General features: G+C 46.2%; 1 protein-coding gene across 1 annotated transcript in view; it reads right to left on the bottom strand.

The window, feature by feature from the left end:
- Window positions 1-586: 586 nt before the first annotated feature.
- Window positions 587-16,374, bottom strand: part of cd34 (CD34 molecule) — a 30,072-nt gene continuing 14,284 nt past the window's right edge. Inside the window, exons 2-8 of the mRNA XM_080860693.1 lie at window positions 14,621-14,809; window positions 13,722-13,969; window positions 13,141-13,221; window positions 8,487-8,598; window positions 8,316-8,368; window positions 6,095-6,247; window positions 587-3,313 (exon numbers count right to left, since the gene is read on the bottom strand). Of these exons, the coding sequence (XP_080716819.1) occupies window positions 3,119-3,313; window positions 6,095-6,247; window positions 8,316-8,368; window positions 8,487-8,598; window positions 13,141-13,221; window positions 13,722-13,969; window positions 14,621-14,809 (1,031 nt within the window). The 3' untranslated portion in view covers window positions 587-3,118. The remainder of the gene's footprint in view (window positions 3,314-6,094; window positions 6,248-8,315; window positions 8,369-8,486; window positions 8,599-13,140; window positions 13,222-13,721; window positions 13,970-14,620; window positions 14,810-16,374) is intronic.

Here is a 16,374-nt window from a genome sequence, read left to right as displayed (position 1 = left end):
TTTTCTTTAAGGCATTTTTGCATATTCATATTGACTGTGTATGACACATACATTTCAGTGCTCCACTCTTCAAAGTTACTGCTGGAATAGGGTTCGTAAGAGCGGCAAATTCTGCAGTCCTTTGTCTGAAAGAGCCACACCCAAAGTTTTTCCTCCATGCCTGTATGTATGCTATCGATTCTTCTCTGTTGGCTTAGAATCATGTCTGACCTACAGTTTCAGCGTTTTGCTTTCCCTAATCTATACTAATGTGGCTGTATTTAAATACTATGCATATTCAATTGAATTAAAATGTATACATGTAGCGCCAAAACAAATAAAACTAATTCAACTTTACAGAGCCCAGAGCCTGAACCCCCCTGGAGCAGGCCATAGGGAAACATACAGTACATTATATGTGACTCATGTGCAGTCTGTGTGTGTGTGTGTGTGTGTGTGTGTGTGTGTGTGTGTGTGTGTGTGTGTGTTGTGCATGTGTGTGTCTCAATGCATCTCTCTTCCATTCTGTAAAATAGACAAGAGAACAGATCACAGAGCTGTTTAGAATCACGATTGAAGCACAAACAAACGATCAAACAAACAAACGTTTTGTTTTCCAAACTTTTATTCCTGTCCTTGAACATCAGCTAAGAGGAACTGAATATTTAAATGAAACAACAGTTTTTGCTAGGGAATGTTAAATTGTAAAACGAAACTGACTGAAAAAAAACAGACAGACAGACATTTGTGTTGTTGATCGCGAAGATGATTGTGAAGATCGCAAAGAAAGCATCAGGTTCCGCTAACCTATTTTGTACACATGAAACATTTCCTAGCTTAGGACTAAGGGTATGATCTGTCTGAGTGGCCAGAGTATTTAACTACATTCTTATGTGTTGAAGCTTGTCATGGAATACTCCAGAAAGACATGCTGTTGTCATAGTGACAGGCTGAGGACTGAGTAGAGAGCAAGACAAAGCTGCCCTTGACACAAGTGGCCCTGCTTCCTTTAACAGATGACTCGTCGCTTTTGAGAGAGCGTTCTCGCTCACTGATGTTGATTGAACAATTACATGGGGAATTAAAAAAGACCATGTCAGATATTCATATATATAAAAAAAAAAAACTGTACATTATCAGGCCTATACAAACAGGAAGACACAAAGATGTCCATCACAGGAAACAGCACAACACTCAGAGAAACAGACACTCACTCTCTCTCTCTCTCTCTCTCTCTCTTTCACACACTCAAGCACTCACTCTGCGACTCTCTCTCACACACTCACACACTTTTACACAATTTGTCTCTGTCTGCCCCCCTTGTTCACACACAGGCACACACACACACACACACTCAGTGTTGGTCTTTGGCTTAAGGCTGATGTACAGTAGAAGGTATGAGTAAAGAAGAAAAACAAAGGAATACAAAACACAAACAAGCAAAAAAAAAAAAAGTTAACATTAACCACTATGTATATAACTACTCTAATACTATGGTACTTCTTTCATTAAAAAGGCATAATACTGAATTGCAAAGCTGTACAAATACACACTCCAAAAAATGATCAATTGTTTTTTTTTATCAGTTTTCAGTAACACATTGAGACTGGTTATGAAGTTTGCTTGCGATGCCTGGATGCATACAGACGTAATCCTGGCAGCTTGCAGTAATGAACTGGAGGTCTATTCTATTCTGAACTTCTCTACTTCAAATGACAGACTTTCTCGTCAGTAACCATGAGTCTGACGTGTCAGAGGAGCATCCACTCCACCTGCACACACTCCTCCGAGTCATCACTTTGTCCTTTTGCTGAGAAAAACAGTTACGCATGACTGTCATGTTGTCACACACACACACACACACACACACACACACACACACACACACACACACACACACACACACACACACACACACATCGGCCTCTAACAGCCATACACACACACACACACACACACACACACACACACACACACACACACACACACACACACACATCGGCCTCTAACAGCCATACACACACACACACACATGCACGCACACACACACACACACACACACACACACACACTCACACAAAACCACATACAAGCCTTCATATAAGAACGCACAATTTTAAAACACGGGAGACGTACAAAGATTTGCTCACCAAAAGACTTGCGTTCGTGTACACAGACATCCGACACTCGAACACCTCAATAAACAAATACCTCCAATCACTTTTGTTCAGAGTTGTTTGTAAACAGAAGGGAAAATGTAAGTCTGTACTTCTATGATTATCTCAGGGCGTTTGCCCCATCGAGGCTTGTGAAACACTAGAACAAGGCACAGGGCTTTTGGGATGGCACGCTTCAGTCACGGAGGCCAGTGGTGAAGCATGGAGAAACCTAGTCTCCACAGACTCGGACTAGACTCCTACCGTCAATAAGCCAGAGGCAAACCTTTACACCTCTGCGTACGAAATGCATCCCTAACGCTTTCACCTTGACCAGCGCCACTATTACTGTCATTGTCATTTGGTTTACCATTTCTTCAAAAAGTGGATATACAGTAACCACCTTCACCAAATACATCATTATTCGTCATCAGTATTATCATTGTCATTTTGTTTATCATTTACATCAACCACTGTTAACCATGGTTAACGTACAATAACTACCTACTCATAATCAAAGTCATAGTTCTTATTAAGGCACTGTTAAGGCCTCGTTATCACCATCTTTATAGTAACATAGCTGAGGGGTCATGCTTGTAGATGGAGTAAAGTCACTGAGGGGACAAATGAGTTTGAAGATCAAGTGTGTGTCAGTGTATGTGTGTGTGTGTGTGTGTGTGTGTGTGTGTGTATGTGTGTGTGTGATTGTGTGTGTCAGTCTCTCTGTCCCCATACGCATGTTGTTTGGGCGCAAATGTGTGTTCAGTGTGTGTGTGTGTGTGTCTGCCCATGTGTGTGCATCAGTGTCTGCACATATGCATATGCATGTGTGTGTGTGTGTGTGTGTTTCTGAGGGAGGCAGTAGCCCAGACAGCAGCTGGTTCCTGTGTGGATTTGGCTCGGTTGTGGCGTGGATCCGGCTATCTGGGCGTGGTGGCAGGGTGGCGGGGTGGCGGGGGAGGGGTGGTCGCCTCGCCCCTGCCTCACAGCTCTGTGTCAGCCACGGGGGTCTTGGCTGTGGAGTGGCCGTTGGTGGCGGCGGGGACCTGGGTCTTCACGCCGTCCAGGGACTCCCCGTTGATGCTGGGCTTCTCCTGGGGCTCGGGGGGGTTGAGCGGGGCCACGGACATCAGGGTGTTGCCCTGGTTCTCCTCATCCACCGGGTACGAGTCTCCAGCCTGAGGATGAGGTAGTCATGGTTACTATCAGATCATGTGTACTATTACGAGTCTCCAGCCTGAAGATGAGGTAGTCATGGTTACTATCAGATCATGTGTACTATTACGAGTCTCCAGCCTGAGGATGAGGTAGTCATGGTTACTATCAGATCATGTGTACTATTACGAGTCTCCAGCCTGAAGATGAGGTAGTCATGGTTACTATCAGATCATGTATACTATTACGAGTCTCCAGCCTGAGGATGAGGTAGTCATGGTTACTATCAGATCATGTGTACTATTACGAGTCTCCAGCCTGAGGATGAGGTAGTCATGGTAACTATCAGATCATGTGTACTATTACGAGTCTCCAGCCTGAAGATGAGGTAGTCATGGTTACTATCAGATCATGTGTACTATTACGAGTCTCCAGCCTGAGGATGAGGTAGTCATGGTTACTATCAGATCATGTGTACTATACGAGTCTCCAGCCTGAGGATGAGGTAGTCATGGTTACTATCAGATCATGTGTACTATACGAGTCTCCAGCCTGAGGATGAGGTATTCATGGTTACTATCAGATCATGTGTACTATTACGAGTCTCCAAACTGAAGATGAAGTGGTCATGTTAGCAATCAGATCATGTGTACTATGTCCGTTTTAGCAGCATAATCATTTCATTGGTATTTCTGTGCATGCATGTGTCTCTTGTTTTGCATTTTCAGGCCCTGGAAATGTTAAGAAAACACATATAAAAACACATGAAATACAGAGCCAAAACAGTGTTCAAAGTTTTGGTTTTGTTTTGCAGCTCCTTTTTGCATTAGCCTTGAACTCTACCTTCCTCTACTGATAACATTAGGCCTGCAATCATCTCTTCTAATGGTTTGGATGAATCTCAGCTGTGTTTGTGTTTGTGAGTGTCGGTGAACATCAGCCCCCGAGCCTCTAGCTAAGCTACATTGGAGGGAGGGAGTGAGGGAGTTAGGGAGTGAGTAAGGGAGGGAGGGAGTGAGTGAGTGAGGGAGTGAGTGAGTGAGGGAGTAATGGAGTGAGTAAGGGAGGGAGTTAGGGAGTGAGGGAGTAATGGAGTGAGTAAGGGAGGGAGGGATGGAGGGAGTGAGTGAGGGAGTGAGTGAGTGAGGGAGTATGGGAGTAAGGGAGTAATGGAGTGAGTAAGGGAGGGAGGGATGGAGGGAGGGAGGGATGGAGGGAGTGAGGGAGTAATGGAGTGAGTAAGGGAGGGAGGGAGTGAGGGAGTAATGGAGTGAGTAAGGGAGGGAGGGATGGAGGGAGTTAGGGAGTGAGTAAGGGAGGGAGGGATGGAGGGAGTTAGGGAGTGAGTAAGGGAGGGAGTTAGGGAGTGAGTAAGGGAGGGAGGGAGTGAGTAAGGTCGGGAGGGAGTGAGGGAGTATGGGAGTAAGGGAGGGAGGGATGGAGGGAGTGAGTGAGTGAGTGAGGGAGTAATGGAGTGAGTAAGGGAGGGAGGGAGTGAGGGAGTAATGGAGTGAGTAAGGGCGGGAGGGAGTGAGGGAGTTAGGGAGTGAGTAAGGGAGGGAGGGATGGAGGGAGTGAGGGAGTAATGGAGTGAGTAAGGGTGGGAGGGATGGAGGGAGTGAGTGAGGGAGTGAGTGAGTGAGGGAGTATGGGAGTAAGGGCGGTGTAGCGAGGCTTCGTGTGGATGACGTCAAGAGGGCCTGACTAAGAAACAGCTGCTTGTACTTGGCACACTGAGGGAAGCATGGAGAAACACAACTGCCTGTGCGCCTCTCAAAACAGCCGACGAGGCTGGGCGTGTGTGTGTGTGTGTGTGTGTGTGCGTGTGTGTTTGTGCGTGTGAGAGTGCGTGCGTGTGTCTGTGCCTGTGCGTGCAGCCAAAGAGAAAATGAAGGACTCATTCCCTCCTTCAGATATGCTTCCAATCTCTGCCTTTTAATTATTGCAGTCCACAAAATGAAGGGCCATTGCTCCTGCCCAAAGCAACTGAGGTGGGTTGGTTTGAAGTGGACTGCCGATGTGTTTGGAGTGAGGTGTGTGATTGAGAGCATGCGGATGTACTTAGGGGCTTGGCAGGGCAGGCCTGACGATGCCCACCCAGAGTTTTGGAAAAGTGCAGAGGAAGAGGAAGAGGGAATGGAGGAAGATGAAGAGGGAGAGGGAATGGAGGAAGAAGCTTTTTGCCATGAGAAATCTTTAAGTCTATTTCTTCCCTCTACAAATGAGTCTTTGAAGTGCACAGAGATAAGGATCACTGTTAGTACACAGTTTAAGACTGTAGACTAATATGAGAGCTGTTTGTGACCTTTATGATGCTAAACATTTCCTTTCCTTTCCTTCAGGCTACAAATTGCAAAAACCTTCTTGTATTGTTTTTTTTTTCTTAGTGATTATTTTAGTTATGTTGCAACTGCACATTTGCTCACACCAATGAAGACTCTGAGGAGTCGACACAAAATGTTTTAAAAGTGAAGACGTTTTGATGTTTTACTTTACTGCCACCGTTCAAAAACTACAGCATGTTAAGGTATTTTTTTCCCCATTGAAAACTATAGCATGTTAAAGAATGTTTTCCCCATTTAAAACTTCAGCATGTTAAGGTATTTTTTCCCCATTGAAAACTATAGCATGTTATTGTAATTTTTCCCCATTTAAAACTACAGCATGTTAATGTAATTTTCCCCCATTTAAAACTACAGCATGTTAAGCTCTGTTTCCCCATTGAAAACTACAGCATGTTAAGCTCTGTTTCCCCATTTTAAACTACAGCATAGCCAGGTCTTTTTCCACATTCATTGTCTTACCAGTCTCATGCCCTTGTTGTTGGATCTGCGATGGTTCATCCACATGTATCCTGCAATGAGTGCGGCGGCCACCAGGAGACCTATGAGCAAGATGGTGACCAACACTGCCGAGCTGCCCTGGACCACGACCGGCTCCGCCTGCAGCACTCCCAGCTGCTCAGACATGGGACAGAGGAAAGCACAGAGAGTCAAAGGCCTGCCAGAAACACCAGCCAGGAAGCAGAGAACATAGACATAAGCGGAACATAGACATAAGCGGAACATAGACATAACTAAACATAGACAAAAGCGGAACATAGACCTAAGCGGAACATAGACATAAGCGGAACATAGACAAAAGCGGAACATAGACCTAAGCGGAACATAGACCTAAGCGGAACATATACATAAGCGGAACATAGACCTAAGCGGAACATATACATGAGCGGAACATAGACCTAAGCGGAACATAGACATAAGTGGAACATAGACCTAAGCGGAACATATACATAAGCGGAACAGAGACCTAAGCGGAACATAGACCTAAGCGGGACATAGACATTACTCTCCATGTAGCAGCAAGATGATCTCTAAGCTAGCAGAGTTCATGTGAACTTGATATATTTTGTACTCTATATGTCACACTCTTTAGTTGATATAGTGGGGATGCGTGAAATACACCATGGTTGTTCTTTCACAGGCAAAAACAATGAGTTTCAGATTCAGAGGTTCATCTAACTGTCCCTGGCCATTCAATCCTTCCCAAAGCAGAGGTGGAGAGACTAGGAATGTTGAGAGTTGGGATTCTTTGTGTGCATAAACTCCTCTTTGAGAAAGAAAATGAAAGACTCTTGGTTACAAACAGACTGGTGAAATGTTTATCAAAACATTTTTTCCTAGGATGCCAGCTCTCTCTGGCTTGTGTAGTATGTAATGCATGCTAACCACAGGCACAACCCACAAGAAAAGAGTATGCAGCCCACCTAAGATGCTTGGTTTATGGGATAAATATTTAATGGTGTTGCTTAATGATAAAAACAGGGATGCCAAAGGTACAGTTTACTGCGTAAGAGTGTGTGAGTGTGTGTGTGTGTGAGTGTGTGTGTGTGTGTGTGTGTGTGTGTGTGTGTGTGTTTGTGTGTGTGTGTGAGCGTGAGTGCATGTGCAGCTGTTTTGTTTGAGTATGCCTCTGTGTCAGTGTGTGTATGTGTGTGTTTGTGTGTGTGCGCACGTGTGTGTGTGTGTGCTTGCAGTAGGAACGTGTTTTTGGGTGGACCCTGTGTAAGTTAGAGCCTGTCCTTACTCAACTCTCTCTCCAAAGCCAAAGATGACTTCCAGCTGAGAGAGGAAGGAATCAGGATAGGGTGAGACTGAGGGAAAGAGAGGGAGGGATAGAGAGGGTGAGAGGGAGGGATAGAGAGGGAGGGATAGAGAGGGTGAGAGGGAGGGATGAGAGGGAGAGAAGGACGGAGGGAGGAATAGAGGGAGGGAAGGACAGAGGGAGGGGTAGATAGAAAAACAGAGGGAGGGATAAAGAGGGGGGATGGGAGGGAGAGAAGGACAGAGGGATAGAGAAGGAGGGATAGAGAGGGAGGGATGAGAGGGAGAGAAGGGCAGAGGGAGGGATAGAGAGATAGAACAGAGGGAGGGATAGAGAGATAGAACAGAGGGAGGGATAGAGAGGGAGGGATGAGAAGGAGGGATAGAGGGATAGAACAGAGGGAGGGATAGAGAGGGAGGGATGAGAAGGAGGGATAGAGAGGGAGGGATAGAGGGATAGAACAGAGGGAGGGCCATATTAACAGGGATGTGTGAGCGGAGCCTGACGTCAGTGCCGGGCCCCGGGGCCCTGCAGGGTGGGGGTCTCTCTGGGAGCCGATCTGAGATTCCTCACCCTGGTGACTGCACGTCATGTTTGCTTTACTCTGGGGCTTGATATTAAACTGCATTTTGATTCACACACACATACACACCACAAATTTCCTTTTGTGCTCCCTAGAAAATCAATATGCCTGTGTTGTGGTCTGATCAGGCATTAATGTAGACCCACACAGCTTGTGGACATAGTGAACAAAAATAGCACAGACATCTGGCTCACACTTATATCTTATATCTATATGCAGAGGTGCTAACTAAATATGTGTGTCAACTACCAATACCAGTGTTTCTCTGGGTCCTTTGAAATGGAGCTCTGTAAATCATAACTGATGATTCAATCAACTGAACAAAGTAAAGTTCATACCTTATCCTTCAGCGGTGCCTCCTGGAGCTTCTTTGATGTTGCTACCACGTTTTCTGAAAGGGGAAAAACAACAACAACAACAATATAAACAAAACAAATAACTGACTGTCAGAATTCACTTTCAGAAAATGAATGTTCAGATCCAACTAAAATCAAAGGAGTGGTCTGTACCCTCGATGGTTTCTCCTGACAACGTCAACATATTTTCTTCCTGTGTGATGAAGATTTCGCAGTACTCCCATTCCTGGCAAAAGGCCTCCTCTATGTCCTTCTTGATCGTGTTCTGCAACAAAGGATCAGCACATAATTAGAATTAGTCTCAGGTTAACATATCATCCATCAATGTGTGTGTGTGTGTGTGTGTGTGTGTGTATTCTAGAACATAAGATCAGCATAATTATCAGGTCGAATGGTTCAAGTCTTTTTCATCAATTCCTGTCGCAGAGAAACTCCACCAGAATGAGTCCCAGGTTAAGAGATTATGGCCAGTCAGGGGGGAAGGGAGAGGGGAGAGGGGTTGCAGTGGATGTTTATTGACACTCGGGCCTAAGCTGAAGCACTGGGCACTGACGGGGGTGTAGAGGAGGTGTGGGTGGGGGCGGGGGGGTTGGTCAGTAGGGTGTGTGTGTGTGTGTGTGTGTGTGTCTGTGGGGGGGGGGGGGGGGGTGGTCAGTAGGGTGTGTGTGTGTGTGTGTGTGTGTGTGTGTGTGTGTGTGTGTGAGGGGGGGGGGGGGGGGCTGGTCAGTAGGGTGTGTGTGTGTGTGTTTGTGTGTGTCTGTAGGGGGGGGGGGCTGGTCAGTAGGGTGTGTGTGTGTGTGTGTGTGTGTGTGTGTGTGTCTGTGGGGGGGGGGGGGGCTGGTCAGTAGTGTGTGTGTGTGTGTGTGTGTGTGTGTGTGTGTGTGTGTCTGTGGGGGGGGGGGCTGGTCAGTAGGGAGTGTGTGTGTGTGTGTGTGTGTGTGTGTGTGTGTGTGTGTCTGTGGGGGGGAGGCTGCAGATTGAGTAGCATGCTTCCCCTCTCTGACCCTGCCGCTGGGTCTGTCTGCCTTGAACTTTGCTGAGCCGGTGCAATTTGGCTGGAAACAGCCACCACAGCACCCAAGTCAAAAGTGAGGCCAGAATGAAGACGTCGGAAGCAATTTTGCATTAATAAGCTCTTGCTTTTCCTGAATGCTTTGTTTGGGTGTTTCTCTCTCTCTCTCTCTCTCTCTCTCTCTCTCTCTCTGTTTCTCTGTCTCTCTGTGTGTTTGTGTGTTTGTGTGTGTGTGTGTGTGTGTGTGTGTGTGTGTGTGTGTGTGTGTGTGTGTGTGTGTGTGTGCGTGCGTATTGTGTGTCGGTGGGACATTCTGCATGTGATATGTGTATCTGTGTATTTGTTATCTATATGTGTGTATGTGTATGTGCTATCTATATGTGTGTATGTGTATGTGTTATCTATATGTGTATGTATCTGTGTATGTGTTATCTACATGTGTGTTTGTGTATGTGTTATATACGTATCTGTGTGTGTGTTATCTACATGTGTGTATCTGTGTATGTGTTATCTACATGTGTGTATGTGCTTGTATGCATGTTTCTACACCTCTGCATTTACATCCCTGGTGTTTTTGTTTAGGCGTGGCCATATGCATGTAACACAGCAAACATGATGGTCTGGTGTTTTTGTCTAGGTGTGCCCATATGTATGTAACATGGTGGTGTGGTGGGGGGTACCAGCGCCTTTATGCATGTAAGACAGCACATGTAAGACAGCAAACATGATGGTCTGGTGTTTTTGTCTAGGTGTGCCCATATGTATGTAACATGCTGGTGTGGTGGGGGGGTACCAGTGCCTTTATGCATGTAGCACATGTAGGACAGCACATGTAAGACAGCACATGTAAGACAGCAGACATGTAAGACAGCAGACATGTAGGACAGCACATGTAGGACAGCACATGTAGGACAGCACATGTAAGACAGCAGACATGTAAGACAGCAGACATGTAAGACAGCAGACATGTAAGACAGCAGACATGTAGGACAGCACATGTAAGACAGCACATGTAAGACAGCAGACATGTAGGACAGCACATGTAAGACAGCAGACATGCATGCAGTTTAATGAGAGTGAAAACGGGTCCAGCTGATGTGCTGCACCACACCCTGTTCCCCTCCCCCTCTCCTACCTTGGCCCAAACTATGATATCATTGAATTACACACCGTGCCAGAGAATGATCCCACTCACTGAGTAATGTGATCCAGACGGCACTCGCGACGCACACACACGCACACACACACGCACGCACGCACGCACACACACACACAGACACACACACGCACGCGCACGCGCACACGCACACGCACACGCGCACGCGCACGCGCACGCGCACGCGCACGCGCACGCGCACACGCACACGCACACAGACACACACACGCACACACACACACGCACACAGGCACGCACACACCCACACACACACACACACACACACACACACACATACACACACAAGCAGACATCTGGCCACTCCCGCCCGTCTCGCGCCTCTCTCGCTTCTCTCTCTGGCAGGAAGGGCTCAGAGGCCTCAAGGCACCACGGGTGACCCCCGACCCCCTCGCCACTCCCTTACTCCCTCGCTCACTCATTCCCTCGCTCGCTCACTCGCGCTATTCCACAGCGGTGAATTCATGTCCATTTCCACGAGGGAGAGATATGGATTCAAGATTAACTGCGAGAGAACAGTCAAGTAGATCCGGCCCTGGGTTGGGGTCTTTCTCTCTCTTTCTCTTTCTCTTTCTCTCTCTCTTTCTCTTTCTCTTTCTCTTTCTCTTTCTCTTTCTCTTTCTCTTTCTCTCTCACTCACTCTTTCTCTCTCTCTTTCTCACGAATTCTTGGACATGTTCTTGAAAGTACTCATATACCTAACCTTTAAAAGGGAGCTGTTTACTTTTTGTGGTTAACCAAATCCTTGTGTTAAGCAAGCCAGTGTTAAGCAATCCTAAGCTGCAGACCCTCAAAATAAACAATGTTTGTGACAGACTTCCGATCGCTGAGTGTGATGGATGCTTGTGTTCTTTATTACTGTTAACCCCCAATTGACACAGTATCGACTTCGCCCTCGGACTAGATCCAGACTTGTTCTCGTGGGAATATTTTTGGGGGGTCTGTTTTTTTCGCCGCCACATTCCTCTCAATGAGAGATTTTCCACTCTTCTAGCACGGGGGTTTATGGGAAAAGCAACACAGTCACTGTGTTTAAGATGTAACTGTTAACCAGCCCTTCACAGTCTCACACACTCTCACTACGAACGTAAATGCTTTGCTTGTTTTATTTTCTCTCTCTCGCTCTCTCTCTCTCTCTCTCTCTCTCTCTCTCTCTCTCCCTCTCCCTCTCCCTCTATTCTCTTCTCTTTCTCTCTCTCTCTCTCTCTCTCTCTCTCCCTCTCCCTCTCTTCTCTTCTCTTTCTCTCTCTCTCTCTCCCTCTCTCTCTCTCTCTTTCCCCCCGATCAGCCCACATCTGTTGCAGGGGGCCTGGTCTCTGGCCAAGTTGTTCAGGCTGTCCTGTGGTCTCTGGTCTCTGGGTTTCAGTGAATCGCATAACCAGATTTGGTATTTCTCCTCGTAATGTCATTCCTAACGGGGATCCCAGTCGGGCTGTCATGTAGACGATACAGAACTCTGTTCTCCACTGCACTGCTCTCATCAACAGAGGCTGTAACTGAAATCATGATCTCAGAATGGTTTCATCTTATCTAACACGAAAATGCAAATAATGCTTTAAGTAAAAAAATATGAGGAGGAAAATATGTCTTTAAAAAGAGAGCTGGATTGCTGGTGCCTCATATGAAGTTCCAAACATATGGTTCTGCATATGGGGCAACTAAAACTAATGTGGAACTTTAGTTAGCCCATCAGAAACACATTTTCCCCATAGCACTTCCTCTCTTTTCGTGACCTTAGACCTCTAAACCCCAAACGGAAATGCCAGTCTCTTTGTGGGGGATTATGTTCCGATCACTTAGGAGTGACGGACAGGTCGCGATCCGCAGCTCACTGTCCCTGTACACACACTAACGGTCTTTCCAGGCCTATTAATCTTCCTAACTGTCAAAAGGAATGCCATTTCCTCCCTGGCCCAAGGTGCAAGAGGGCTGATAAGGAAGCACTGGACGGGGCATAGCAACCAGAGCTTCCCTTCCGTGAGCCAGGGGAGCCTCACCACCGAGGCATGTTTGTCTTTCGAAACAGGAAACTCCGATCATACACTCGACTCCGATCCACTCGTGACATTTATGTGCGGTCACATGACATGAGATAAGATCTGGGTGAGGATTTTTTCACTTTACTTTTAGACGTACTGCATTCTGGGCAGCAGCAGTTAGGGGGATTTTGGGCTCATCTAGAAGGTTAGTTCAAAGCCGACGGGCTTGATCCACAAACACCAACAACAGCACTGATAGCATCGATAAAAGCTAGCGGACTTTCTAAATGTATTATCTGGATAAAGTGGGTATATTTGGTGCCGTCTTGCTGTGAAAGCTGGTCTTGGTTGTTTATCTGTGTCTCATGTGACCGTGTACCAACCAAATGAATTTGAGGATGTTACAAAGACTAGTGGCCTACGTAAATATACCTGATAATATGTAATGCCAAATTACATTAAATAGCGGATTTTAAAAGCATTTACTTCAACATGGCAATACCCAGAGCAAACCCAACCAAAATAAACGAACAGCAGACACAGGTGAAAGATCACAACAGAAGGTCGAAACCATCATTTTTCTTCTGGACCTGCTTGAGCCAATAACTTATTTAATTTATGTCAGCAAAATCTGATACTTACACAGTCCATTGGAGACTCCAGCTCAATCTTCACCATTGTTCTGTCTTTCACTGCATCTTGGCTCACACACTCGACTCTTACCTGAGCGTGAAACAAAAGAGCATTACGATTCGTTTCGGGGGGCTTAATACCAATTCAGTATCTAAATCCGTTCTCATAACAAGCACAGGGTATATTGTAGAAACGATTACGATTCGTTTCAGGGGTGATGAACTACCAGAGCTCCCTTTAAAGTGTCAGAGCTCACAGCACGCCAGACAGTGTGATTAGATGAGTATGTTGGCGCCAAACAAACAAACAAACTTTGAAAACACACAAGTGTCTGATTTAACCATATGCATGACTTTTATGTTGTATGATTATTTAATGTATTGTAAAATTATACTATTTTTGTTTTTGTTTATTTAATTATAATATTCCTGGAGGGGAAATAAGTGAGAAAAAGATAGAGAGAGAGAAAGAAAGAGAGAGAAAGAGAGAGAGAGAGATAAAGAAATAGGGAGAGAAACATAGAGAGAGAGAGATAAAAGAGAGAAAGAGAGAGAGAGAGAGAGATAGAGAGAGAAAAAAGAGTGCCTCACTGTTGGTTTTTCGCCTCTCGCGTCTTGTGGGGCGGGAGTCTGGGAGGTCTGGCTGGTCTCGCTGTCTGCACCGTCTTCAGGAGCCACGGGCTCCGGGGTGACCACGGTATCTACGGCAGCGGAGGCGGTGGTGGCGGCTGTGATCCCTGTCTGGTCTGCGGCCCCAGCATCATCTGCGGCCCCAGCCATGTCCGTGGCGGCGTCTGGGGCTGTGGTTACCACGGTGACGCCTGTGTTGTCAGTGTCTCCTGCAAGTCAGTAGGCAGATAATTAAGGATTAATTATGTCTCGATATGGTGGGGGGGCTTAATACTAATACAGTATCTAAAGCTGTTCTCATAACAAGAACAGGGTATATTGTTGAACCTCTGCATCAAAATAAGGCCTTCAAATGATCTGCAAACATGGGGAAGGGGGGAATGATTAGACATCTAGATGTAGGTAATTGGTAATTACAGTTAAATTCCATTCTTTAGCAGATCTAGTTGTTCTAGGGAACATTTAGCAGACGCAGGATATCATTTCATCAGTGTTTGTGTTCTTTAAAGAAACTGAGCCCATGTTTCCTGCATTGTTAGCGCCTTGTGCTACCAAGATGCTACACATGATCCTAAGACAGCTGCTGACCCCAAAGTGACTCTCTTGAACACTCTCACTAGTCAAAGTCAAAGCTAAATGTATTCATAATTCACATTTAAAAACATCTAACGTGGACCAAAATGCTGTCAAATTAGGTCACACTAAAATAATAAAATAAAATAAATAAATATATATATATTTAAAAAAAACTGAAACCAAAGTTAGCACTAGTCCACTAGCACTAGCATTATCCTCTCTCCAGCCCCGCTTCCTCTCAGCTTCTCCTGTTTGAGGTTGAGCCTCTGATCTGGAGCCCTTACCTAAAGCTGGGATGTCTGTGGGAGCAGTGATTTCAACTGGAGTTTGGGGGTCTCCCCCGGGAGCATCAGTGGGGTCCCCATCACCTCTGGCTGGGACGTCGGTCGAGTCAGCGACGGCAGGGGCATCAGTAAGGGCAGGGGCGTCAGTAAGGGCAGGGGCGTCAGTGGCGTCATCCTGGCAGAATCCACCTAAGGCAGGGAAAACACGAAACATGCATCGTCAGACGTCTTTGTGGTTCCGTAACAAAGCATATTTACATTTAATCATTCGGCGGATGCATTCAGCGGATGCACAGCACCACGCAAACCACATTTGGCTCATCACTGCCAGTCCAAAAACACGCTGCTCTTCACAGCCTTCATCTGGATTTATCAGAGGTCGAGGTCAAAGTCAATGCAATTTGTTGCACAGCCAGACAGCAGTAAAACACTCCTCAAGAACCGCCAGCGCTCCACACACGCGACACCAATTTACACAGAAAACTACACTCAGATTACATAGCAGTATTCAGAAGGCCTACAGAAGCAGGGATAAAGCGCTTTTAAACCTATTGGTCCTCTTGGCAGTTGTTGAGGAGTGTTTTACTGTATTCAGAAGGCCTACAGAAGCAAGGATAAAGCGCTTTTAAACCTATTGGTCCTGAGTCTTGTATTGCAGAATGTATTTGCTACCAGATGGAAACGACCTTGACTTCACCAGATCTGGGCCCAGCCAGGGCGGGAGTCATGTAGTGTCCGGGAGGCACATCACTGGGAAAGGATACCAGCAGATAAAAACAGCACATTCACACACACACAGGCACACACACACACACATACACACACACACACACACACACACGCATGCACGCACACACGCACACAGACACACACACACACACACTCTCACACACACTCACACACACACACACACACACACACTCTCTCACACACACACACACACACACACCAGCCAGGATACAGCAAGCCGCCTCGCGGGTGGCAAACGGGAAAGGGTCACATTATAACAATTTGCCCTCTGCACCTCCTTTTGGCCTGGCGGGGCTAATTTGGATTGTTTGCTCAGGCAGCGGGGGCAATTAACCTGAGAGTGAGGTAATGCCCCCTCTGCAGGCGGGGCAGATACGCACCACGCCACCGCTGAGGCTGTGACCCCAGACTAACCTGACCCAATGCTTTCCCCAGGGTGGAGCGCCTCCTTCTAAATAAAGACACATTCCGTCTTGTTCTCTCTTAAGGAAATGACTGAGAGCGAACCTGCCCATATGGTAAGGGGATTGGCTCCAGACAAGGTAAGATCATGGATGATGTACAGTACCAGTCAAAAGTTTGGACACACTTTACATTTTTTGGAGAAGTGTTTTCTTTATTTTTATTATTTTCTACATTGTAGATTAATACTGAAGACATTTTAACTATGAAAGAACTAGTATGGAATTATGAACTAGACAAAACAGTGTTATCTACCATGTAGAAATTAATAAAAGGAAAGAAAAAACTGACAAGGTGTGTCCAAACTTTTGACTGGTACCGTACCTTTAGTAGGTATTACAACATTCCTCTGTCTTTTGGCCTTTTTCCACTGAGGCGTATATTGCTCTCAGTACCACAGACCACTCTTCAGCAACTCCACTTGCCAATCCAATGAGCGACAATAAACGGTCAGATTAGGCACCCTAAAGCCACCTGTTGGCCGACTGACCACTTCCTCCCATGCCACCGGGCAGCTGTGCATTCCAGAACACCCGGTCATT

This window comes from Sprattus sprattus, assembly GCF_963457725.1.
Source record: "Sprattus sprattus genome assembly, chromosome: 2".
Taxonomy (NCBI): domain Eukaryota; kingdom Metazoa; phylum Chordata; class Actinopteri; order Clupeiformes; family Clupeidae; genus Sprattus; species Sprattus sprattus.
This window is presented reverse-complemented; position numbering and strand designations above follow the sequence as displayed.